Below are 27,657 nucleotides of genomic sequence, written 5' to 3'. Positions count from 1 at the left end.
ACATAATTCTTTTGGAGTGTTGTAGATACCTGAAAACTGATCTTATGATTTTTTTAAAATATCCTGTTACTAATTAATACATGGTAAATTGTTAAAACTGGAAGAACTTTACTATGGATGCTGTTGATTAGTTTGGCCTTTCAATTAGAGTTGGATTTCAGACAAGTGATTTCCATCAAATTTTAGAATTTGTTTGGGGAGAGGTCTTTGCTATCTAGTATAGTTCTGGCTCTTCAGAGTACTCCCATTGACTCATAAGTAGCAAGCACTAGGTGTGGTGCTAGGTGTTTTGTAGGATGAAGACCTTATTTGCAAGCTCTTTGAAGCAGGGATCTGTGCAAACTGTGAAGCCATGTATTTCTGTGCTCCAGGGCTTCTACGCTTGAGTTTTTGAGTCACACACACACTCACACTCTCTCTCTCTGCCTGTTTCTGCAGGGCTCTGTTGAACTTGCACAGCGTAGGTCCTAAACACTAATGTAAAATACCCATAACCAACCACTTGATGTTTTACTTCCCTTCATAGTTTCAGTGTTGTCACTTGTTTGTTTGTGGTTTTGCTTGCTGTCTGTGTTGCCTTATTACTTTTTTTTACTCTTCTATGTGTGTGCAGTATTAATCAAATTAAGAGTTGACATCCCAGAGAAATTGCATAAGCCTAAGTGAATGCCTTTTACTCTCCTTTCTAATATCAGAAAATATTGTATTAATATTTGCGATGAGAGCATGACTATTTCTAGTTGACTCATAGATTTGTTTAGCATACTAAAGCTGAGCTATGTCTGCAGATAATATGCATGCAAGAGGGATAGTTTTGTGTACTGCAAAAGTCTGTAGCATGCTAGTGTTTTGGCAGATGCTTCATTTTTTGTGAGCAGCTGTCCCTGAAAATTTAGTGGTCTATGGTAGGAGTAGGTTATTAAATTGGGCCTCTGGTGCATATTTTTTATCGTCATCACTCCCATAATCGCATTGGTCGTTGGGGCATCATCATTGATGAGCAATCAACCAATTGTCTCCACCCCTGGTGATTGTGTGTCAGTGCTCGAGTCTCCGCAAAGTCCATTCCTGTCCACTCTTTTATGTTGTCAATCCATCTCTGCTTCTGTCTACCTCTTCTTCTCTTCCCCTGTACTGTCACCATATGATGAGCATATTTTTTATGCTTTTACTTAATGCCCATGACTTTGTTTTATTTATGTAGCCGTTTTCAGTATGCCACATTTTGGTGTGTTTACTAGCTTGAGTTGTTAGAAAGGATGATAAAATACATGTACTCGAAGGGCAGTGTTAATTTTCTTTTTATTTGATTTCATATTAAATAAACATCTTAAGTGGTGCACCTTGTTAATTATCCCTTGTTTTAATAGTCTTCCTTCTTCTTCCATACCTATGAACTGTTTAAAAATATATATTATATCTATGTTTGTTGTTTGTACTGGTGCACATCTGCACATTACCTTGATATTAGTGCTGCACATAACAAAATTCATTCTGCACATGGATGGAAAAAATTAGTGGGAACATTGGATACCACTACCCTGTATGGGGTTTGATTACTTCTACACTCACCGCAACCTAGGCTCTTTAGTTGTATCAGCCATACAAGAAAAGTTGAGGTTGAACAAAAGTACATAGAAGGACAAAGACCCCAAATGCCTCAGCCTGTTTGGGAGAAAATTGTATTCCTTGGCTTTGCTAAAAATGATGGTGGATAATTGCCAGGCACTGCTGGCCAAATATGACTGGTTGACACTCTTCTCTGCAAAGCTGCTTCATGACAGCAGAGAATAGCTTAAGGCTATAATTAGACAGGTCTATGGCCATCACAGTGACCATGCACAATGTATTGTGACTTCAAGTTTTGGACATCCTGAGAGAGGTGTAGGTCATGATTGAAGACTTGCCTTCTGAGGACTCAGAGCTGTTTAGGGAGAAGACAGTGGTATGCACATGCTGAAGGACTCCAGAGATACTCTACATGCTCTAGGGACTTATACCCCTTCTCTGTAATTCAAACAGTAGCATCTCCAGCTACTGCCCAGACACAGTGCACACTGTCTTACCACCACTACGATGCAATATCATGCCACAAAGAGCCCAAGATCTGAGATTGCCAGCATTTCTCTTCCTCGGCAATGCACATTGCTTCTTCGACACATGAACAGATTTGATGACGTGTTTGAGAGCTGCAGCAGACTCAGTCCAGAGAGCACAACTTTCAGAAACCCATTCATTCCTTTACACTGAGCACAAGTTGTCTTGATATCAGACACACGGGGGTTTAGGCCTGGTCTGCGTTACAAAGATTTGCCAGCATAGATGTGTTGGCTAGGAGTGTGGAGAAAAAAAATCACACCCCTTCTGACAGCTGTGTCAGCTAAATCCATGGTGTAGCTGCAACTATGCCAACAGGAGAGTGCTTCTGTCGGTCTAGCTAATGTCATTAAGGGATGTGGTGTAGCTATGCCAGCAGAATTTCTCCTTCTGCTGCCTTATGCAGCATCTACACTAGGGGACTCTGCAAGCATAGCTATACTGGCCCAGCCTCTGTAGCAGTAGTTCTCAACCTTATTTACCTTTGTGGGTTGCATATGCAGCTCTCTGTGTTACTGGGCCTCATCTACACAATATATATATTACCTGTATGGTCCTGAGGATGTCACATGGGCTGCAGCTGTGTGCTGATTGGGCTGCAAATGGCCCGTGGGCCACATGTTGAGAACCACTGCTCAAAGCTCTAGGGCCAACCTGCCTTACCCATTCTTTTACAGAGAAAAGGTGGTGATGAAGCTACATCCCAAAGTCATCCCAAAGATGGTTTTGGAAATCTACATGAACCAGTCCATCATCATACCTGTCTTCTCTCTTGGCATTGAATGCAGTTTTGTGAAGAAGAAGCTGCATAGTTTCAACGTCTCCAGAGTCTTGCTCTGTAACCTCAACAGGACTGCCTTTCTGTCCCTGCCTCCTTGTGGCCATATTTAACACCTTGAAAGGCCAAGCTATCTCTTTGCAGAGAATCTCGAAGTGGATCACACTGCATTTTCACCTCCTATCAATTGGCTGGTGAGTCGCTCCCTCCAAACGTCAAGGCACATTCCACCAGGGCACAGGCAGCATTGTTGGCCTGCTTCAGAAACATCCCAGTCTCTGAGATCTGCAAGGCAACTACATTGAGTAACCTCCCGACTTTTGTTAAATGTTATGCACTTGACATGGCAGCTAGGTCAGATTGCAAGTTTGGGAGAGCAATCCTTCAGTGTGTTTTATACAGTTGGAACGCCTGACTCCCACTGTCCAGGGAGGATACTGATTGCCAGTTACCTACAGTGGGATTCATATTGACATAGGCTGAAAGGTAGAGTGGTTGCTTACCTTACAGTAACTGTGGTTCTTTGAGATATTCTACTCATTGGGGATCCCATGACCCGCCCTCCATCCCCACTTTTCAGAGTCCTCAGCAACACAGATTCTTCTTCGAGTGCTTGTTCACGTCCATTCCACATTAGGTGTACGCGTGCCGCGTGCACGAACGTCGGAAACTTTTTCCCTCAGCGGCTCCCGTCGGGCCCGCAGGGTCTCCCTTCCCGCCAGAGCGGCGCCCCGCCCCAGCGTATATATACCCCTGCTGGCCCGACCCTCCCTCAGTTCCTTCTTACCGCCCGTGGCGACGTTGGAACAGCTCTTCTCTCAACTCGAGAGTGTCCCTTAGCATAGTCATTAGCAGTAGTTATCAGTTCTTTGTTATAGTAAGTGTTAGAGTTAAGTAGTTTTTTAGTTGTTACAAAGACCAACCAAACTCTTGGTGATAGGGGTTTGGTCAACCCCGGCACTGGCCCTGGGCGGCGGGGCATGCCGCACGCCCAAGGCTTCAAGGCTTGTGCCACGTGCCGCAGGCCCATGCCAGTGAGCGACCCGCACGAGTCGTGTCTCCGTTGCCTGGGAGAAGCTCACCAGAAGGAGCGCTGTAAGATTTGTAAGGCTTTCAAGCCCAGGACTCAAAAAGAGAGAGACTTTCGCCTGAAACAGCTCCTCATGGAGATGGCGTTACAGCCCTCCGCTCCCACGGCACCGTCGGCTTCGCGGAGTGCCCCGGCATCGGTCCGCGACCCAACGCAAGCGGTGCAGACTAAACCTGCGGTGCCGCCTCGGCGTGATCACGCCCGGCACCGGTCTGCTTCACCGGCCAAGCCCAAGAGCCAGCCCAAGGCCCGGGGTCGCTCCCCGCACAAGAAGGCGGCACCTACGAAGACCGCTAGCGCGCCCAAGGCCGTGCCGGCCCCGGCACAGGTCCCGGTACCAGTGGCTCCGGCGCCGAAAGGCCCGTCGAGCCCCGGGACAAGCGCGTCGAGTGAGGAGGAGGGGCTGGAGGAACTGTTGGAACAGCCCTCCACCCCGGACACATTTGAGGCGGCGAAGGACCTCATTGAATTGTCCTCCGTCAGCACACTCCGCGCCAAAGACATTCCGCCGAGACTGCCTTCCAAGGGCAAGCCGGCGATGATGCGCCCGTCGCGGTCGCCATCTCGGCACCGCTCCCGGCGCCGGTCCCGGTCGAACTCCGCCTCGGTGGACTCCCGGCTTCCCGCCGCACAACGGGCCTCCACGCAGAAGGGCCCCGGCGCGAGCGAGGCACCGTCCCAGCAACCCGGCCCGAGCAGGCACCGGGGCGCTTCGACGGCGAGGACCCCAAGACCGTCCTCCCGCAGCCGTTCCCGGTCCCGCGGTCAACGGTACCGTTCCAGATCCAGATCGGTACGGCGCTACTCACGGTCCCGGTCCCGACGGCACCCCTCCCCGACACCGGATCGGCACCGCTCCACGGCACAGCCGTGGCCCTCCAGGTCGCCGTCGCTGGCGTCGGAAGTGAGCTCGGGGCGGTCGAGGTACGATCGCAGAGGGCATTCCGCTACACGGCACGAGACCTCTTGGCAACCGCACTGGAGCCATCCGGGACAGTGGCCGTTCTGGACCCCGTGGGCCTATCACCAGCAAGGCCCGCCATCCAGAACTTCGAGGTCGGGCCCTTCGGGGGACCGGTCCCGCTCCCCACGGTACCGTCCCACCTCCCGTGCGGAGGCTACGGTCTCCAGACCGCCTGAGGCCGAGAGGGCGGACTCGGCACCGAGCCAGGCACCGTCCGTGGCCCAGGGCAGGGGACGCACCCCGGAGGGTCAGCCCGCTGAGGAGGACTTACAGGAGGATGAGGACGCTCAAAAAGCCATGACCTCCTCCTCCTCACCAGATGAAGCCGTGGCGGGCACAACAGTGTCCGGCCCTCCCCCAATTGACCACCGGGCACACCAGGACCTGCTCCGCCGGGTGGCCCTCAACTTGGGGTTGCAGGCGGAGGAGACGGTCGAGCAGGAGGACCCCATGATAGACATTCTCAGCCCGGAGGGTCCCTCCAGGATTGCTCTGCCATTGATAAAGACCGTACAGTCAAACTATAAGACTGTGTGGCAGACGCCAGCCTCCTCTGCGCCGACCGCACGGGGCGTCGAGAGGAAGTACTTTGCCCCATCCAGGGGGTTTGACTTCCTCTTCTCCCATCCGGCCCCATGTTCGCTGGTAGTTTCGGCGGTCAACGAAAAGGAGCGGCATGGCCAGCAGGCCCCGGCCCCCAAGGCCAAGGAGGCGAAACGATTAGACCTCTTCGGCAGGAAGGTCTACTCGTCGGGAGGCCTCCAGTTGCAGATCGCGAACCAGCAGGCGATCCTCAACAGACATAACTTTAACTCCTGGGCGTCGGTGTCCAAGTTCAAGGAGGCCCTGCCTCAGGGGTCCCAGCCCGAGTTTGCGGCCATTGTGGACGAGGGAAAGGCGGTGGCCAAGACTTCATTACAGGCCTCGCTCGACTCGGCCGATGCGGCCGCCAGGACTATCGCGTCCGGAGTGGTGATGAGACGTTCAGCGTGGTTGCAAGCGTCTGGTCTTCCTCCAGAGGTGCAAAACACCCTCCAGGACCTTCCGTTTGAAGGGACGGGGTTGTTTTCGGAGCAGACTGATGCCAGGCTCCATGGCCTCAAAGATTCGCGGGCTACCCTCAAGTCCTTGGGGATGCATATCCCCGTGACGCAGAGGAAACCCTTTAAGCCACAGCCTCCACAGAGGCATTACCAGCCTCGCCCTCGGCACGAGCCTTACCGTAGGCGGGGCAGAGATAATAGGCGTAGGCGCAACAATACGCCTAACCACGGTCAAGGCCAGGGCAATAACAACGGCAAGCCGCAGCCGGGCAATAAACAAGGATTTTGAAGACGCGATCGAGGACAGCGTACCGATCTCTTCCCCGGGTCCTCCCCTGTGTTTCAGGGACCGCCTATCCCGTTTTTTCCGTGCCTGGTCCCATATAACATCAGATCATTGGGTGCGCCGCACGGTAGAGTCAGGATATGCCCTCCAGTTTTCCTCGCCCCCCCCCCTCCCACCCACCCCCCTAGTCCCTCTTCAGGGACCCCTCTCACGAGCAACTCCTTATGCAGGAGGTATGGACCCTCCTCACTGTAGGGGCGGTGGAAGAGGTTCCTCCAGACCTCAGAGGAAAAGGGTTCTATTCCAGATACTTCCTCATTCCCAAGGCAAAAGGGGGCCTCCGTCCTATCCTGGACCTTCGCAAGCTGAACAAGTACTTGCAAAAACCACGTTTCCGTATGGTCTCCCTCGGTACCATCATTCCTTCCCTGGATCCGGGGGATTGGTACGCTGCCCTCGATATGAAAGACGCGTACTTTCACATCGCTATCCGCCCGGCCCACCGGCGGTTCCTGCGCTTCACTATCCAGCAGCGCCATTTTCAGTTTGCGGTCTTGCCCTTCGGCCTGGCAACGGCCCCACATGTCTTCACGAAATGCATGTCCGTGGTGACGGCCTTCCTTCGGAAGCGACGGATGCGCGTCTACCCATACCTAGACGACTGGCTCCTAGCGGGCCGGTCAGAGGCAGAGGTTCACGCCCACGTGACTTTGGCGCTACAAGTGTTCCGCGATCTCGGCCTGTTGGTCAATGTGCCCAAGTCCTCACACAGAGACTGGAGTTCATAGGGGCAGTCCTGGACTCGGTGGCGGCGAGGGCGAGCCTTCCCGTGTCGCGTTTCCGGGCAATCCAGGAGGCCGTGACCTCCATCCAGAGATTCCCCACGACCACGGCCAGACGTTGCTTACAGCTCTTGGGGCACATGGCGGCATGCACCCACGTGGTTGGACACGCCCGCCTCCGGCCTCTGCAGCTGTGGTTGGCCCAAGTATATCGCCCCAACAGCGACCCATTAGACATGGTTGTCACGATCCCGGCTCCGGTATCGAACGCCCTCTGTTGGTGGCTCGACCAACAGCAGGTCTGTGCGGGGGTCCCGTTCGCCGCCCCACAACCAGTTCTGACGTTGGTGACAGACGCGTCGGACCTGGGTTGGGGGGCGCACCTAGGGGACCTACGCACTCAGGGCTTGTGGTCCAGGGAGGAACAGTCGCTTCACATCAACCTGAAGGAGCTGAGGGCGGTTCGCCTCGCCTGCCAGACCTTTCACGCCACCATAAGAGGGCACGGCGTGTCAGCTCTGACGGACAACACTACCGCTATGTTTTACATAAACAAGCAGGGCGGGTCCCGGTCCTCTCCCCTCTGTCGCGAGGCGCTCCTCCTCTGGGACTTCTGCATAGCCCATTCAGTACACCTCCAGGCTGCATATCTCCCCGGGGTCCAGAACGGATTGGCGGACCGTCTCAGCCGGTCCTACCTCACACACGAGTGGAGGCTGAGGCGGGACATCCTCCGTTCAATCTTCCTGAGGTGGGGGTTTCCCCAGGTGGATCTGTTTGCCACCATGGACAACAGCCAGTGCCCACAGTTTTGCTCCTTCCAGAACCGCAGTCCGGGCTCTCTGGCGGACGCCTTTGCAATCCCGTGGGGCGGGAGCCTGCGGTATGCCTTCCCCCCGTTCCCACTCATCCACAGGGTCCTTCTAAAGGCCCGCAGGGACAGGGCGAAGGTCATTCTCATCGCCCCGGCGTGGCCACGTCAACACTGGTTCACAACTCTCTTAGAGCTGTCCGTGGCCTCTCCGATAACCCTCCCCCTCCATCACGACCTCATAACACAAGATCGAGGTCGCCTACTCCACCCGGCCCTGCCATCGCTGCATCTCACGGCATGGCTGCTCTCTGGCTAAATGAGGCGGAGCACAGATGCTCCCAGGAGGTCCAGCAAATCCTCCTGGGTAGTAGGAAACCCTCCACAAGGGCAACCTACCTGGCCAAGTGGAAGCGCTTCTCCCTCTGGTGTGAGTCTCGGCGCGTCCAGCCCTTGCGGGCCTCGATACCGCTGAGCCTTAGGCGCCAGGGCCTGGCCCCCGCTTCTATTAAAGTGCATCTAGCCGCCATATCGGCGTTTCACCCGGGGGAATTGGGGCTGTCCGTGTTTTCCAACCCCACAGTGGTCCGATTCCTCAAGGGGCTGGATAGGATGTTCCCCTACACTCGCCCTACACTATACCCCCGTGGGACCTCAACCTGGTCCTCACTAAACTCATGGGGCCCCCCTTTGAACCCCTGGCCTCTTGCTCCCTCATGCACCTTTCATGGAAGGTCGCGTTCCTCGTGGCTGTCACCTCGGCTAGGAGGGTGTCGGAGCTGAGGGCCCTCACCTCAGAACCTCCTTATACTGTTTTTTATAAGGATAAGGTGCAACTTAGGCCTCACCCTAAGTTCCTCCCTAAGGTGGTCACAAGTTTTCACATGGGGCAGGACATCTGTTTGCCGGTGTTCTTCCCCAAGCCCCATACGGACCCTCGCCATCGTAGCCTGCATACCCTCGATGTGCGGCGGGCGTTGGCTTTCTATCTGGACCGTACCAGGCCTTTCCGCAAATCGACTCAGCTATTCGTGGCCATTGCGGAACGGGTGAAGGGCCAGCCTATTTCAACGCAACGCCTGTCGGCGTGGATCGTGCTTTGCATACGCACGTGCTACGAGCTCGCCAACGTGCCTGCACCTCCGATCCGGGCTCACTCTACTAGGGCCCAAGCGTCCTCGACGGCCTTCTTGGCGCAGGTCCCGCTTCAGGAGATCTGCAAGGCAGCCACCTGGTCGTCGATTCATACCTTCACAGCCCACTACGCGATCCACCATCAGACCAGAGATGACGCGATGGTCGGCAGGGCGGTGCTTCAATCAGTTATTCCTTGACTCCTACCCTCCTCCAATGGTAAGCTTGTGAGTCACCTAATGTGGAATGGACGTGAACAAGCACTCGAAGAAGAAAAGACGGTTACTTACCTTCTGTAACTGTTGTTCTTCGAGATGTGTTGTTCACGTCCATTCCACTTCCCACCCTCCTTCCCCTCTGTCGGAGTCACCGGCAAGAAGGAACTGAGGGAGGGTCGGGCCAGCAGGGGTATATATACGCTGGGGCGGGGCGCCGCTCTGGCGGGAAGGGAGACCCTGCGGGCCCGACGGGAGCCGCTGAGGGAAAAAGTTTCCGACGTTCGTGCACGCGGCACGCGTACACCTAATGTGGAATGGACGTGAACAACACATCTCGAAGAACAACAGTTACAGAAGGTAAGTAACCGTCTTTTTTGAATTGCAAGGAAACTGTGGGAGCATGGTATTGCCTCCATTCCTCCCCCCATTTTGCTCTTGTGTGAGAGCATGAGGAGGCATACGGTGCATGTGTTGCCCTAACGGACACTCTTAATCAAACAAAAAAAGTACTCGCATCTACAGTGAGATACACACTGACAACATCATCTCCCAAACCCCTCATCTTCCCCCTCCCATAAAAACCCTAGTTACTTTAGTCTAACTAACTGTTCTATTTTAGCACTTGTGATGGCTTTCCTGTGTCACCAGTAATAGAAATTCATGATACTCTTGTTTTGGTGCTGAACAAATACAGTAAAGATAGAGACACTTCAAGTTTTTCTATATTTCTCTACGCAGAGGCCTAAGCCCTCTTCTAGAGAGTTTCTGTTTAGGAAGCAGCGAAGTTGGTTGTGTCCTTGGCTGTGGACTTTCTGCAGAAATTGCCATTATTGTGCGTATTGTTACAAGGGCAGTTCAGGAACTGAACTGAGACCACCAACTCTGTTAGGAGTGCTAGTGATAATGCAGGATTCAGGCCTGTATATTCACATGAGATAGAATTTTGGGTCTTGTTTGCCTGTTTTATTTTTGATACATCCATATCCTTACTAATGTGTGTGAACAAAAACACTGTGTGTTGCTTCTGCCTAGCCAGATGGATTTGATAGTATAATGGGAACAGATAAGAACAGTTAAAGTGTTACTGGGGATGGTGGGAGTGTATTAGATGAGCATACGCTGGAAGGCTGGCTGGCTCCTCTCTCTCAAGCCAAGGTCAAGCCGCCCATTAGGAGGGGAAAGGAGGCTTGGTGGGGAGGCATAAGACACACTAAGAGCCGAAGAAAAGCCTGGCCTTGGTCAGTGCACAACCTCACTCCATATCCCTCCCATGGGATACAAAAGAGGTGGGACGAAGACCCCAGACTCATGACCATCCAAAATGGAACATGACCATAAGTTGTAAGAGGTGGGACCACGGGCATACATTGCAGGTATATATGGGGCTGCTAAGAAGGAGGTGGGGGGAATAGGAAACAGGGACACAGACAAAGACTCTGCGGTGTCAGAGCTGAGAACAGGGACATACGTAAACGCTCTGTGGCATCAGAGCTGGGAGTGGAATTTAGCTAGTGGACCACAAGCTAAATATGAGTCAACAGTGTGATGCTGTTGCAAAAAAAGCAAACATGATTCTGGGATGTATTAACAGGTGTGTTGTGAGCAAGACACGAGAAGTCATTCTTCCGCTCTACTCTGCTCTGGTTAGGCCTCAGCTGGAGTATTGTGTCCAGTTCTGGGCACCGCATTTCAAGAAAGATGTGGAGAAATTGGAGAGGGTCCAGAGAAGAGCAACAAGAATGATTAAAGGTCTTGAGAACATGACCTATGAAGGAAGGCTGAAAGAATTGGATTTGTTTAGTTTGGAAAAGAGAAGACTGAGAGGGGACATGATAGCAGTTTTCAAGTATCTAAAAGGGTGTCATAAGGAGGAGGGAGAAAACTTGTTCACCTTAGCCTCTAAGGATAGAACAAGAAGCAATGGGCTTAAACTGCAGCAAGGGAGGTCTAGGTTGGACATTAGGAAAAAGTTCCTAACTGTCAGGGTGGTTAAACACTGGAATAAATTGCCTAGGGAGGTTGTGAAATCTCCATCTCTGGAGATATTTAAGAGTAGGTTAGATAAATGTCTATCAGGGATGGTCTAGACAGTATTTGGTCCTGCCATGCGGGCAGGGGACTGGACTCGATGACCTCTCGAGGTCCCTTCCAGTCCTAGAATCTATGAATCTATGGAACACTTGGAAACAGACTCTGCCAGTGTGTAGAGCAGGGGTCGGCAACCTTTCAGAAGTGGTGTGCCGAGTCTTCATTTATTCACTCTAATTTAAGGTTTCGCATGCCAGTAATACATTTTAGCGTTTTTAGAATGTCTCTTTCTATAAGTCTATAATATATAACTAAACTATTGTTGTATGTAAAGTAAATAAGGTTTTTATAATGTTTAAGAAACTTCATTTAAAATTAAATTAAAATGCAGAGCCCCCCAGACCGGTGGCCAGGACCCCGGCAGTGTGAGTGCCACTGAAAATCAGCTCACGTGCCTCCTTCGGCATGCGTGCCATAGGTTGCCTACCCCTGGTGTAGAGCTATGAATATGCTTGCTTGAAACTAACCCCAATAAATATTGCATTGCCTGCACTTCGGATTTCTGGTCTTCTGCTTTCTGTCTGTGTGAGAAGAACCAGGGTGGGCATAGGCACCGCTTCCTCTAGGCCCATGGGGTGCTTGACCCCCCTCTCCGTCCCAGGTCCCGCCTCTACCCGCCCGCTTCCCCCCAAGCCTCCACCCGCATCTTTCTGCCCCTGCTCTGCCCCAGGCCCCATTCCATCCCTTCTCCCAACTCCCCTCCGCGCCCCACCTCTTCCCACCCATTTCCGCCCCCTCCCCTGAGCATGCCCCATCACCGCTCCTCCGCCTTCCTCCCAGAGCCTCCTGCACACCCCACTGATCGCAGGAGGCAGTAAGTGCTGGGAGGGAGGGGGAGGAGTTGATTTGTGGGGGCTGCCGGTGGGCGGGAGGCACTTGGGGGGGGGAGGAGCTGGCTGCCAGTGGTTTCTAAGCACCCGCTATTTTTTTTCCGTGGGTGCTCCAGCCCTGGAGTTTCCACGGAGTCGGCGCCTGTGGGTGTGAAGGGAAAGCCCTCTAACAAACTCACATAGCATTTGGTTACCCTGCAGGTTTTTTTGGTGGTCACTTATCAGCCTGAGCTGGATTTTAAACCAATGATCTGTAGATGAAGGTCTGAAGAGCTCATTACAGTTCCTTGAGCCATCTAGTCAATGTTGCTGAAAAAGTTCCAAACTTTGAAAGAGCAAGCTTTATTTGTATATTCAGTATTTCTGATATTTAGTTTTATGGTACTTCTTTACACAACTGCTTAACAGAATAAGTGGATATCTGCGGGCAAGATGTTAAGTAAAATGCTAAAGATTAAGTAGGGCTTCTGATTTGAGATTTTAACTGGTAAACACCAATAAAACACCCAATTCTGGAAGAGAAAAGAAAAGAAAACAAACTGGTGTGTATGCAGTAAACCTGGAAATGGTTACTTGTATCTAAGGGCTTGTCTACATGGATCAGTAGTGCACACTGTCAGAGAGTGATTTCTAAAGTGCACTCATATGTTGCGCATTAACTGGTCTGTGTAGCCACTGTTGATGTGCATTAAAACTTCCCTAGTGTGCTTTAATGTAGTGCTGGTTGAAACCGTACTATGTTAAAGTGTGCTAAAGAACATTACAGAGAGATTACTCATTACAGTATATACTATTATAATGACTAATGCGTATAATATACATTACTCATTACAGTATATACAGTTTTTTGGACATCTACATAAAGCTCAAAAATTTCCAAAAAATAGACTCCCCCAAAATGAAATTACCGTAATAAACCCTGAAAAACAGAAGCCCTAAGATTAAACTATCCATATTAGGAAAATGATATTGCATTTGTATTGGCTAACTGTATCTTGACTACAAAGCTGTTTTCTTAAATGTAAATTACTTATTTATATTCTCCATTTTTAGCATGTATAGAAAATATGATTCGACTAGAATAAAGACAGAGGAAGAAGTCTTTTCAAGTAAGAGATGCTTAGAATGGTTCTATGAGTATGCAGGTAAGCTGATATGTACCAATGCCTAATCCTGACAACGGTCTAAATTTGTATTGAAATTTAAAGACATTATTAAATGAGATTTTTCCTAGAAATTTAAATGTGAATACAGAGGTTTCTTGGTAAAGCAAAGAGTTTAAAAAAAGAATCCTTGAATAAAAAAGAATCCTGTTTATAGACAGATGCCAAAGAACTCAAGATGTGCCAGTGTCGGAAAGAATAATTAGCACACTGAAGACAATATTTTCCCCAAACAAGAAACATTTCAAATGCAGATAATATATCACTATTTTGGTTTTAAGTTACACACAATTACAAAGAAATTAGTAACTGTACATTAAACAAAATCAAGCTTTAATTGTGGTTTATTGCTAAAATCTATACCAGAATTTATTGCTAATATCTGTACATTAAATTATGTTTCCAACTGAAGTTTGTTTAACTCATTGTTTTAGAGCTCTGGCCCCTTACCATTGAGAAGTGTAGACACCTGCTGACATGGGCCCCATTTTAAAAGGGGAAGGAGGTTAGCCATATTTAGTTTGTCACTTCTAAATCTGGTTCCAATTCTAAGCAGAAAATGGAACTGATTCCTGAGATCACATTTCCCCAAGGAGTCTTTCCTTAGAATTATTTTTCATCACTAAGCATGAGGGTATATTTTAGCCTCGTTCTCACTATTGTATATTGAACAGGACTTGACTTGGCAATTTCTTCTAGGACCACCTATTATGATATACTTCATCGTCTGACAACATACAGGCAGTGACCTACTATTTTTGCTGTATAATACACAAAACTCTCCTAAAGGAAGCTATTTGCAATGGGAGAAAATAATTCTATAGTACAGTACTGCAAAGAACACTGAAGGGGAAACTGAATAGCTGGTAGATAGAGAAATGGGGACCTTGGGCAGTTTCTCTGAAAGCATACCTAGAACTTTAGGTAGTAAATGACGTAGTCTTCTTTTTGCAGCTGCTGGTTTGGATGCATAATATTAAATATTCTCATCTCCATTCCTTTTTGGCATCTGTACAGCTAATAAATTACCACTTAATTTTTGATGGTGATGCTATTAAAGCAAAACATGATTTATATGAACCAAACTAGTCTGAGGTCTTTGTGTCTGGCAGGTTGGGAGAAGAGAGACAGACAAGAGAGAGAGAGAGAGAGAGAGAGAGAGAGAAAGGCAGGCACCCTATTGCCAGATTCTGTGCCTTTCTTGATGGCTGTGTGCATTTTCTATTCTTGTTCTGACTACTGGAATAACTCATTCTTGGCAAGAGTTCAGTAGAAAGAAGGATGAGCGGATGGCGGTGTGTGAAAGAACTTTGGTTTTCCACTTGCTGCATCTGCAAAGGTGCTAAGAAGAAGGCAGGGAGGAGGGGGTATAGTTTTGTTCATGGTGTTATAACACTCCTAGATAACAAATTTTCAAATGAGGATCTTGTATGTTTACTTCATAGGTTTTTCTCTTTTACACAAACCCACTGTTGATACTGCCCTTTTCCTAATGTGACTTTCCCTTACAAAATAGCAGAAATCTTTTTTAACTGTTGTATGTTTTGAGGTAGCTGAATTGGGGGGGAGGGGGATAATGGGAAGATAGGGAAAGAAAGATGGGATATGTGTATAATTAAAAGCATGTTACTTCTAAATTGAAGGCTGAATATTTAAGACTGATATAAGATTGACTATAACACAATAGTGAAGGATCAACTGCTGTTCTCATTATAAAACCTTGTTTTTTCAAGCCTGTTTGACTATTACTTGTATATGCCTCTAGTAGTTTTCACACAGCGTATTGCAGAGATTGTGAAGTAGAGTCTTGATTTGATTGCTGCTCTTCTTGCTGTTATATTTTCTGAAGCCTGTTTACATAGCAATTACTTTGCAGGGTTTTATGGGGGGGTTGTGTATGTGACGTCTCCATAATGTGGTGTGATATGGTATTGTTGCAATGCGAATAAAAATGGGCATGAGAATCTTATTTCAGATTTTTTTTTTAAATGACCCGGAGAAGATAGTTACTGTTAATATAAACAAGTAAATTGTGCATTAGGTTCTGGGGGTGTCAATTCCATACAAGTATAATATATATTTGTTAGTCAGCTGTATTCTCTACTTTTAAAAAATCTTATTGCATTCCAATAAAACTAAGATTTATTGTCTGCTTACTATGAAGATAACTTTTAAACCAATTTGTTTCCTGGCTTGAGCCTTTAGAAAGTTCCAATAACCACTGTGTTCAGTTCACCCAGTATAGCAGCACTTTGGTACTGAGCCAGTTTCAGAAGTCTTTGTCCTGCAGTACCTTCCTTATTCACTTTTCACAATTGCTGCAATTACTGGGTACCGTGGTACAAGTTAAAAAAGAAATGAAGGCTAGTGTTGATATTTTCTTTCTCTCTTCTTACGCCTTGCCAGAGGTGTAAACTTTTAGCATAGTTTAATATCTTCTTGTAAAGGGTAAATATTTGTGTATGTCAAAAAGAAAACTGAATTCTACAGAAGTTCAGCTTATGTTGCATGAACACTTCTCTTTTACAGCAGTGATGTGCTTTCAGTAAATTTTAATTTAAACAACAATATTGTGAAATGTCATTTGACTGCAGGGACTGATGACGTTGTAGGTCCTGAAGGCATGGAGAAATTTTGTGAAGATATCGGAGTTGAACCAGAAAATGTAAGTTTATGCTTTTCCCAAAATATGCTTAAGACACCAAAGTTAGCCTGGCTTGTATCTCTTAATCTTTTATCATCCAAGTTTGAAACATTTTGAAATGGAAAATTGAAGAAACCATTGTTAAATGGAGAAGCATAAACCAGGCAGGTTTATTTTGTTGCTTTGGCATGGCACACCTTAAAATCACTTGCCTTCACTGAAAATGGGTAAATTAACCTCTGAAAGCTCAAACCTTCCAAAAAGTTAGTGTTTATTTTAATTGAAATTATCCTAGAGTTTTAATTTAGAAATGAATTGGGTATGCACATTATTGGGCTCATATATTTGTTTCATATTTCTGAGGGGGGAAATATTGTCCTGTTTGAAAATTTGCTAATCTCATCCACCTGATTTTGAAACACAAGTGATACAGAAAACATGTATATCTTACAGTCAGGAATGTCTTGTGAATTAGAAAAGACCTTTTAAAATTCATACATAATACACCTGTCATGTACAAGAAAACAGGACAGTCTGGCTTCTTGACTTGACTTTTGTGGGATTTTTAAAGCATTAAATCTGGCTAGATAAAATTATAATTTTGTACTAAGAGATTTGTGTGAAATACAAGACACAACTCAATTTTGTAGTGTAATAACTCACTAAATCCTTGTGGTTCATGGTGGGACTCAACTTTTGAGCTCTTGGGAAAATATTATTGTAATTGTAATTAGCAACAGAGTCTTTAACTGCATTAATAGCTTTTAGAAAAGGCTTTAATGGCTGATCTTCCTTCCAGTCTGTTTCCCAGGGACAGTTGCCCTGCACTTTATCCAAATGTATCTCAAAAGTAGTGTCTGAGTTCCTGAACTAAATCTCCTGGTATTTTTTTTCCAAACCTTCTTTCTCACCTGGGGAATCTAAGCTTCATACCAGAGATCTCAAAAAGGTCTTGAGTTTTTGTTTGGACAGGACTAAGCTATTTAGGAATTAGTCTATGTTTTTTGTATCTTTTGACATTCATTTCAAAGAATGCCGTTTTCACTCAGCATCTATGGGTAGGCCTACACTTCAAGCTGGAAGGTCTCAATTTCAGCTCAAGGAGACATACCTGTGGTAGATCTGATAGAGCTTGTGTACTAGAATTAGAATGTAGCTGGGTCCTGCAGGCGGCAGGAGGGGCTAAATAACTTAGCGCAAAGGGTAAGCATATCCTAAATGGATTAGACTGTGTACTCAGATTTGTTATATGCTACCTAGGGTGACAGTACCTGAAGTTCTTAGGGCTAAGGCAGCAGCAGCTGCAGCCTTGAAATATTTCCATTTTGAAAATCTGTAGGACTGATTTAGACATTTACTTGACACTACTCTCTAGATTTGGTATCTAGATTTCATGCATGTTGTAGAAGAACAATTCTGCAATCTTTGTTTAATTAGAATTTACCAGCCCATGTTCCTGTGGTGCATGGTAGACTCCCCCAAGTGGGAGTATGCAGTGACCACCATAAAGAAAAATAGTAGATTAGCAGTAACTATGATTTTTGAGGATGTTGGCTCTGCATAGTTGTGTTACCAGTACACTATTCTTCAGAGCTCTTCCCTCATGAGACCCTCGGATTAAGTGGAAGGAGTTGGGGCCACATGGCCCTTTTATATAGCCTTTAGCTCCAAATGTTTCATGTGTGAGGGCATTTGGTTGAACCACAGCTGTAGTGTTTAATAAGCTTTCTGAAGTTTTGCAACACTTGGGAGGCACAATCCACAAGTGAGATACACAGAGGTAATGCTCTCTTGAAGAACCATAGTAACTGACAAACTTTATATTCACAGGAGAGCCTTTATGCTGTAATAAATCCTACCTACAGCTAGGTAAAGGAGGGTTTCAATCACCTTAAATTACTTCAAAGTTGGAGTCAAGAGTTGGACCACTCTTTATGTAAATAGTCATTGCTGTTTGTATTACAGCAGAGTTTTAGGATATGTCTACACTGTGATAAAAGACCTGCGACACAGCCTCGGCTGATCCAGGTCAGCTGGCTTGGGCTATAAAGTTGCAGTATAGACTTTGAGGATAGGGCTGGAGCCTGGACTCTGAGACTTCACTAGAGGGGAGGATCTCAGAGCCTGGGCTGCCTATGCCCGAACATCTACACTGCAGTTTTATAGCCCCGTAGCCCAAGCCAGCTGACCTGGGCTCTGAGACTCAGCTCTTCTTGTTTTTTATAGCAGTGTTGTCGTACCCTTTAGGGCCCAGTCATGCTAGATGCTGTACAGACAGTTCCTGCTCCAAAGCTTAAAGATGTAGTTTGGTGGGCTTTGTACATAGGCTTAACAAATTGAAAGGTAGGGTAGAAAGGGTAATTTAATACAGAAGTGTTTCTGAATAAATGAGCAGTGTACTCAATTTGTAGAACTTTTTAAAAAAATATTTTAATTTTTCAGTAGTAGGAGTTTCAACATCCTGCCTGTTTCACTCATATCTGAATGGCTCTTACTCTAAACTGAATAAAAGGATTTGGCAAGCAAATAGTAATAACTGTTCAAGAAATCTGTTGTCCCCCTCCATCCTAATATTGTCTCCTTTTTAAATAGGTAGTTATGCTTGTTCTAGCTTGGAAATTGGATGCACAAAACATGGGTTATTTCACATTGCAAGAATGGTTAAAAGGAATGACATCGCTGCAGTAAGTGTCTTTTAAAAGGTTCTAAGTCCTAATTTTGCTGTTGTCAATGTAATAATGTCAAATAATTTTTTGTCCAAAAAGACGTGTTGGTTTAGCACACAAAGTGGAAGACTCTGCTCTGGAGAACTAGACATAAATGTTTATTCTTGACTATCTACAGCAAGCATGGCTCACTTGCAGACGTCTTTAAAACAATGTGTTCTTGCAGTTATGCTGCGCATACTTTGCTAACTTATGGCTCATGGCTTAAACTGTCTGCACATTGGGCAAAATGAAGAGGGGGGGTTAATATGTTCCAGACTGAAGGAACAAGTCATCTGTAATCAGGCACTCTTTGGCCTCAGCCCACTCCAAATAAGACTTCAAACTCTTCAAGTCTTAACCAGAATCACCTCTCCTTGAAGTTGCTTTATTCATACAACGCTGAATCTCAAACATAGTGACTGTTCTGGATTCTAGTCTGTTCACACAAATTATTCCCACATGCAGACTACTTGCAAGGATTCTCAGTCACTCCTTGACATTCTTGGTTCCTTACAGTACCTACTTCCAAATGCATTTCTGTAGGAAACCCTTCAGCCAAGCTTCCTCCCCAGGCTTTTTTCCTCTTGGGGCTCCTCTTGGCAAGTCTGGTTTATCACACACCCCAGATATGTTTCTGTCATTTTAGAGTGGACCAGTCTGTTCAAGCCCCAAAGTTTCAAAATCAATGTGGATGTGTTAGGCCATATTGCCAGGCTGTTACAGCATGCAGGGTTTAACACATGAGTAGTAATAGGCATCTTCAGTCTCATGAGACCATGCATATGCGCCCCTGAGAGGTAAAGAATTTACTCAATTGGTTTTATGGCAGCTGTGGCCAAAGAGACCCACTCGAGAGAAACAATCTCTGATGCATCTCTCACATTTAAAGGTGATGTTTTGATCCTTTGGGCTCTGCCTTCTGTGAGTTCTTTTCTCCTTAGCTAAGCCGGACTGCTTCCTCTCGTAACTGTGAGACCTTTGTTAAGATCTTGTTTCCAAAAGCTGCGGTTCTGAGTGTAATCTTCCCAGTTATCCACATCCATGTCCATTTCTTTGAGGTCTCGCACACGTCCTTGAAACACAATTGTGGGTGTCCTTTGGGTCTTTTTCCAGATGCCAGTTCGCCGTAAAGGATGACCTTTGGGATGCGCTCATCATTCATTTAGCACACATGCCCAAGCCAGCAAAGACGTCTGTGTTTGCATGCTGGGTATGCTGGTTCGTTTGAGCACCTCAGTGTTGGTGACTCTGTCCCTCCAGGAGATTCCAAAGATTCAATGAAGGCAATTCATATGAAAGCTGTAGAGCCTCTTTTCCTGATGAGAGTATAAGGTCCATGCCTCGCTCCCATACAAAAGTGTGCTGATAACACATGCACAATACACACAGATCTTTGTGTGTTCTGTCAGTTTATTGTTTTGCCATATCCACTTGCTCAAGTCTAGACATTGTTGTGGTGGCTTTTCCAGTGCGGAAGTTGTTGAGTTCCATTTCAAGTGAAACGTTGACTGCGATAGTGGACCCCAGGTACGTGAACTTGTTCATCACTTCAAGTTCATAGTTGTTGATCTTGATGGAGGGTGCTTCTTCAACTCCTTGGCACATTATGTTAGTCTTTTTTAGGCTTATGGTAAGCCCAAAGTCTTGGCAGACTTTGGAAAAACTGTTCATGAGGTTTTGGAGATAGGCTTCTGGGTGGGTGGTCATTGCTGCGTCGTCAGCAAAGAGGAGGTGTTGGATGAAGACCTCCCGAGTCTTGGTTTTAGATCTGAGTCTTTCAAGATTGAACAGCTTTTCATCAGATCTTGTGTGCAAGTAGATTCCCTCAGTTGAGGAACCCAAAGCTTGTTGCAGTAGCAAGGAGAAGAAGATCCCAAACAGAGTTGGGGCAAATACACAACCTTGCTTGACCCCACTATGAATCTGGAAAGCCTCAGAGACTAAGCCGTCATATTGGACTGTGCCATACATGTTTTCATGGAAGGACCGAATCATGGTTTGGGGGGCATCCAAGCTTTTCTAGAATCACAAATAGTCCGCTTCTACTGACAAGGTCAAAAGTTTGTGAGATCGATGAAGGCTTTGTAAAGGCGCCTTTTTTTTCTCTGCATTTCTCTTGTAGTTGTCTCAGCGAGAAGATCATATCAGTAATAGACTTTTTGGCTCTCAAGCCACACTGTGATTCAGGATAGATTTTTGTCTATAAATAACTGTCAAATAACTGCAATATTGTGATAGTAGTCAAAGCCTTGTAAGGACAGGAAAATTGCAGTGGTGTAACTTAAATCAGTTTTTAAATTGGTGCAAACCCTGTGCAGATGCTTTTACTTCAGTATGACTGGCTTATTTAGGTTTAACTTAAACCTGCTCCCAATCAACTTAAACTTAAAAAAACCCTACTCTTAAACCAAAATAAGTGTATCCACACGGGTTTGCACCAATTTAAAGAAACCAATTTCCATTCACACCTTAGGTTAAACTGGTGCAATGTTCTTGTGTAGATAAGCCCACTGATGTGTATTTAACTTTCACGGAGGAAACATATAGAGGTGGGGTAATGAAGACAAAGCTAAGGATATTTGGGATATCTTTTTCTAAAAGTTCAGATGAAAATCTAGTGTTGGATTATTAAAATCTTTTCTTTTTTGTAGATGTGATGCAACAGAGAAACTGAGAAATTCCTTGGATTACTTGAGATCCTTATTAAATGAGCCTACAAATTTTAAGCTAATTTATAGATATGCATTTGATTTTGCACGGGTGAGTAGTTCAGGACTCAGTCTGACTTTTATTTTTATTGCTTTCTGTGGGTTCACTTTCACATACAACAGCTACAAGTCTGGGACTAGTTGTTCTCAGGATGCCAAGTAAGATTGCTTCCAACGCACACAAATCTTCACTCTTTAAAGTTGACTTTGTGTGTTTCCAGATACTATGTATGCCAAATATCAGCATTGCAGAGGGAAAAAGGGGGGGGGGGGGTGAAGGACAAGTCCAGTGACTAGTTTTCATTTTGGATGCGGTAGATTACAGGTTCTATCCCCTGCTTCACCAAAGACTTCGTGTATGATTTTGGACAAGTCAGTTGGGCCCGGATTCTGTGCCTATTGAAGTAAATGACAGTTTCCATTGACTTCAATCACTCAGGATAAGTGTCCTGGTCTCTATGCCTTAGTTCCCCATCTGTAAATAGGAATAGTACAGTAGAACCCCGTTTAACCAAGCCTCTATTATCTGGCTTTCCATATTAATCAAACCACCAGCTACCTGGGGCTGACAGCGGGAGTCTTGGGCTGTCAGCCCAAGCCCCACCGCCCATTCTCCGTTTTATCTGGATTTTTGGTTATCCGATCTGGCCCCAGTCTCAATTAGATTGGATAATTGGGGTTCCATTGAACTTCCCTACCTCACAGGGATTTTGTGGGGATAAATACATTAAAGATTGTGAGGCACTTAGATACCAGGGTAATGAGTACCTAAGATAGACAGATATGTTGCATATGATTGGGTTAAACCAGTGGTTCTCAAACTTTTGTACTGGTGACCCCTTTCACATAACAAGCCTCTGAGTGTGACACCCCCCCACTTATAAATTAAAAACACTTTAAAATATATTTTAAACACCATTAGAAATGCTGGAGGCAAAGCGGGGTTTGGGGTGGAGGCTGACAGCTCGTGACCCCCCATGTAATAACCTCGCAGCCCCCTGAGGGGTCCCAACCCCCAGTTTGAGAACCCCTGGGTTAAACTGTAACTTACTGATTCACACACCAGTCCTTAAAAACTTGCACACTTATCTGAGAAAATGTCTTGAAGGCTTTTAGAGAGTCTTCACCTATCTTATTTAGTATAGCAGTTGACAGCTATATTGGTTAAAAAAATCTGATAAAATACTTGTATTTCAAAAGAAATTCATAATTGCTGTTTCTGAACCTGTGCCTGTTAGTGACTATCTTGCAGAAAAGTCAGACATTTGTGACACTGAGCAATAACGGAGTCCAAAATAAGTTATTTAAACTGTTAAAGCAGGCTGAGAGCTGCTCTTCAACCAGGAAAAAAACCCTAATCTTTAAATGTACAAAGTCTAATAGTAACATTCGTTACACTCACAGGAATATCAGTGTCCCCAGTGATACTCTTCATAAGGTTGATACAAGACTTAGGAATGCCAGTTATTTTTCTTCTCTAATGTTTTCTGTACGCTTATCATCATGGAACTCCTCAATTGTTCTATTCAACAAAATGGGCTACAGCTTTCTTTTAACACTTAAATGAGGAGGAGGTACGGTGTCATCACAATGAACTTTAAAAGCAGAATGATGCCAAGTCCGTTACAGTACATGAAGGAGGGGAGAGAACATGTGACAAAAACCTCCAGCGTAAAGCCAGAATTTCCTTCACTGAGCCACATATTGATCTTTGTCAAGACAAGCATTAGATTTTTTTCTCTTAAAACCACACACCCACCACACAACCCAACAACCTGATGTGGCAAAAGCTGGCTGTGATATAAATACTGATTCATAACTCTTTCAGAAGATTATGAATTGTGTTCTCAATACGTGTTAGATAGGCATCCTGATCTGATTTCACTCTTCCAAATACAAAATCTGCACTGGTAATACTGTGTTTGGTATCAGGACTCATAATTGATGGAATGCTATTCTCATGCAAAAACGTAGATCAAGTAACTTGGAACTCCTCAGAGTCACCAGGTATAAAGCTGGTTTGGAATTTTTTGACACATTTTTTCCATCAGAAAATGCTGACTTGACAAAACCAAACTTTTTGCATAAATATGTCTGTGTTTATTCATTGGACCACAAAAGGAGAGTGACTGTATAGCCAGTTGACTCTGAACAAAATATAGTGGTTGTTCTTTCAAAAGTTTACAACTGAACATTGACTTAATGTAGCTTTGAAACTTCTGTGCAGAAGAAAAATGCTGCTTTTAACTATCTTAATTTAAATGAAACAAGCACAGAAACAATTTCCATATCTTGTCAAATCTTTTTTTTTTAATGTAATTTTCTAGTAGTTTACATTTAACACAGTACTGTACTGTATTTGTCTTTTTTTGGGGGGGAAAGGGAAGGGGTGTCTCTGCTGCTGCCTGATTGTGTACTTTCGTTCCAAATGAGGTGTCTGGTTGACCAGTCAGTTCGTAACTCTGGTGTGCATAACTCTGAGGTTCTACTGTATATCCATTCCTCAAAAACATCTCCAGAAAAAGTAACAGCAAAATATCTGTATAAAACAAAGGACAAAGTAGTGAAAAACAGCATGAGAAGAAAGGAGAGGAGGTACATGGATAACATCGCCAAAGAAGCTGAAGTGGCTGCCGAAAGAGGAAATATTAAAACACGTTATCAACTCAGCAAAGTTCTTACTGGCAAATTTTCACCAGCCAGAGGGCTTATTAAGAATATACAAGAAAGGACCTTAAAAGAAAAAGAAATGAGAGCAATTGGCCAGGCACTTTCAAGAGGTGCTAAACAGATGAACAACACAAGAAACTATTGACTTTGATAAAGAAATTAAGCATCCAGTGTAACGCTGCCTGCAGTGACTCAAGAACATGAGTACCAACTTCAAGGCAAACTGTTAGAATGCAGGGCACAAACCCCACATTGGTTGTGAGTTCTATAATTAGATTTCACCAACCAGTTATCAAGTGAACTCCTCAGACACTATAACAGCCTTAACAAGGAGTCACAGACAGTCCCTTTGGGTACTCGGATCTAGCTCGACATCTAGGGTAGCATACCTTTGTGATAGATGATCCCTTACACCAAAAATCACAGCAATATTCAGGTTACTCCCAGCCCCAAAGGACCAGGCACTTACACCAGGTCAATTGCACCTTAGATATCACACCAAAGACAATGCTTGTAACCAATCCTACAATGACTATATAAAAAATTATGAAATAGGTAAAGGAAACGAGAGTTATTTACAAATTAAAGCAGGTAAACATATATACACAAATGAGTTACAGTTTTAAGTTTCAAAAAAATAATAGAAGCTTCTATAATAAGCAGGCTCTATATGTCCTTTAGGGCTAACCCAGGCTCAGCAGCTGAGGATCTCTTGCTTATACCTGGAAACATGTAGCCATCCCAGAGTCCGAGTATCATATAGATAATCAGTTACTTCGTGTTAGGGGTTTTGTTCTCTTCTTCTCATATCCTCGGAGCTGCAAACACAGCTGATGGGAGGAGTCCATTTGCATTACTCATCTTCACAGGGAGGAAAGCAGAACAAAAGTCTTTTGTCCTCTTGTTGATGGTACGTAGGGAAATTCCGGTTGCAATGTCCCACAATAGATCATATGATATTGAGGGAACTTTCCCTTTGGGAAGGGTGTAACATCTTCTCTTGAATATCAGCCCTTCATGCTAATTAATGTCTCTCTCCTGTCTGGTCATTTACAGAGTCACAGGAGCTCACAATGTAACCGTTCAAATATTGCCTTACAACATGGGATACAGATGTTATAAGTGAGATTAATGCATGTAGAACTCAGAAACATCCAATAAAATCTAAACACTAAATACGTTCTTAGAATTCTAATACTTGTTTTAATAATTCTAACAAACAGGTGACCCAGACTGATCCCAGCTATGTATTTGTCAGTGTTCAGTTGAGACATGGGGACGTTAACCTGAGCTGGCACCTGGTCTGCCAGGAGCACACTCAGAATTAGAGATAACATCTCATGGCACAAAGTGAAAGACAAAATGAGGAAGCTACAGGCGAAGACCAGGTCTTCCAGGAAATGTTGAAAACTTGCGATAATGACCATTGATAGAATTACCCAACTTGTCAACATTATAATCAAAATATCAGAGAGGTGACCTAAGCAACTGCAATAACAGGAAAGTGCCCTTTAGCAAAATATACTGGGACTTTCAACACAGAAATGCTCTGCACTGCTACTAAGCCTAAACTCTGAAATTTAACCAAATTTAATGAATCAGAAGAGAAAGAACTCTGAATTACATAGGCATAAATGCATCTTAAATTGGTGTTGTAAACACTTATTTGTCACTGAAAGAAGTGTTTCTGCAATATCATCTTAAGCAGTATAAAGGAGGTGGTTGAAGCAAAGCTAAGGCAAGAGCAGGCTGAATTTCCACCCAGAAGACCATGTGTCGACCAGATTTTCACTCTTAAGTGGCTGCTGCCTTCCAGAAAGTTCTGAAATTGTACCCCAAGAGTGGCTGCTTCATCTACAGTAGGGATCCTTGAACTACAGTTAGTATGAAAAGTAACTGGTCTTTCTGTAGCATGGCCAATAACGGTAAAGAAACAGAGTTTTCATTGGGAAGTCTTACCTTGTTGTATATGTTAAAACAATACAGTGCTTAATATACAGGTTGCCTGCAATTTAGCAGTAGTTTTCATGATGTGCCAAGAGTGAACAGTGGTGCAAATGAGTAATATTGAGATAACATTTTAACTTTGTTTCTTCCCTTCCAACAGGAAAAGGACCAGCGCAGCCTAGACATAAATACTGCCAAGTGCATGTTAGGACTTCTATTGGGAAAAACGTGGCCTCTTTTTCCAGTATTCCACCAGTTCCTAGAGGTATACAACAAAGTTTCAGTTTGAAACAGATTCACATTTTACTTGGTTTTTCTCTGAAATATTAATATTTTAATGATGTTATTACTAGTAGACTACTGAAATACGACTCAGTGCTTATTTTCAAAATTGTCATTTTGTAAATTCATAACACTTAAAATGCAGTGTCCAAGCCCTAAAACTACACCTTCCATTGGTTTAGAGCTTTAATCATTATCCTTTATTGCATTTGAGTTCTATTAAAAACCTGCAAATTTGAAGTGATTTCTTTCACATTGTAAACTCCAACTTTGTTTTAGTAACTTACACTTCTTATCTTAAACAGCAATCAAAATACAAAGTTATCAACAAGGACCAATGGTGTAATGTGCTAGAATTCAGCAGAACAATTAACCTTGACCTCAGTAATTATGATGAAGATGGAGCATGTAAGTATTCCTTCGGTTTTCTCCATATGCCCCTACTCCTGCAGCCCCTCTTCCAAGATTTATGTAAAATATAATTATTTGATATCTCCCTACAGGGCCAGTATTGTTGGATGAATTTGTGGAGTGGTATAAAGGGAAACAGATGACATAGGAGTTTACTATGCACAGCCGCTCAAGAGTCACTGTTACCACAGTTGTCAACCATTAGCCATAAACTGCTGTTTGTATCAAAGCGCATGCTGCTTTTCTTGCACTGTATCCCTTTTGCAGGGAACTTTTGGTGTTTGCTATTTAACAGGCCAGCTATGCTTGCTGTGTAGCATTGTTCTCTTTGAAGGCTGCTTTGCATTTTGTATTTACACTACAGATTGGTGAGCTTGCCAGCATCCTCACTGTGATTATGTGTATATTGCTGTCTAAATTTTGTATATGTGTATAAAAAAGCTTCACCTAGGGATTATTTCTGGAGAAATGTATTGTAAAAATAATTTTGTGGCATATTTCTAGTCACCTTCAGTGAACATGTAACTTCTAGTTTTTGTTTTTCATTCGGTCTCAAATGTAGCGTTTCAGAAAACAAAATTAAGTCTGTTTGAACATAGTTATCATGAGGAGGAACTGTTGGCAGTTCTAATTTTACTGTTTAAGATGCCAATTTTTGAGACAAGGAGAGGTGCATTATGATTTTCTTCACAGGCATATGTCAAACATCACTTTTGTTTAGTAAGAAGTATTGATGTCTTTTTTATTATTAATATTAATATTATTATTATTATTATTAAAATTGTAATAGTTGTACATGCCACAGATGATTTCCACTTGGAGAAGAAAGTCCTGGCTTTTTAATGTCAAAACTGCAGTAGTTTGAATATAGGTACAAGTGAACAAATTAAAGTACCTTTTAAAAATGGGTTTTAGACTTTTGTAAATTGCCTTTGGCATATTCCTTTTATTTTTGGTGTACCAAGACTGTTCGAACTATGTTGCTACAAAGTGAAATTTAAAC

At 44.7% G+C, this 27,657-nt stretch overlaps 1 protein-coding gene across 1 annotated transcript in view; it reads left to right on the top strand.

Annotated features, from left to right (window-relative positions):
* The window catches only part of DCUN1D4 (defective in cullin neddylation 1 domain containing 4), an 83,941-nt gene extending 57,106 nt beyond the window's left edge, over positions 1–26,835 (top strand). Inside the window, exons 5-11 of the mRNA XM_065404943.1 lie at positions 13,175–13,266; positions 15,879–15,949; positions 18,521–18,612; positions 21,288–21,396; positions 26,122–26,226; positions 26,549–26,651; positions 26,747–26,835. Coding sequence (XP_065261015.1) covers positions 13,175–13,266; positions 15,879–15,949; positions 18,521–18,612; positions 21,288–21,396; positions 26,122–26,226; positions 26,549–26,651; positions 26,747–26,802 — 628 coding nt within the window. The 3' untranslated portion in view covers positions 26,803–26,835. The remainder of the gene's footprint in view (positions 1–13,174; positions 13,267–15,878; positions 15,950–18,520; positions 18,613–21,287; positions 21,397–26,121; positions 26,227–26,548; positions 26,652–26,746) is intronic.
* The last annotated feature ends 822 nt before the right edge of the window (positions 26,836–27,657 follow it).

This window comes from Emys orbicularis, chromosome 5, assembly GCF_028017835.1.
Source record: "Emys orbicularis isolate rEmyOrb1 chromosome 5, rEmyOrb1.hap1, whole genome shotgun sequence".
NCBI lineage: Eukaryota > Metazoa > Chordata > Testudines > Emydidae > Emys > Emys orbicularis.
This window is presented reverse-complemented; position numbering and strand designations above follow the sequence as displayed.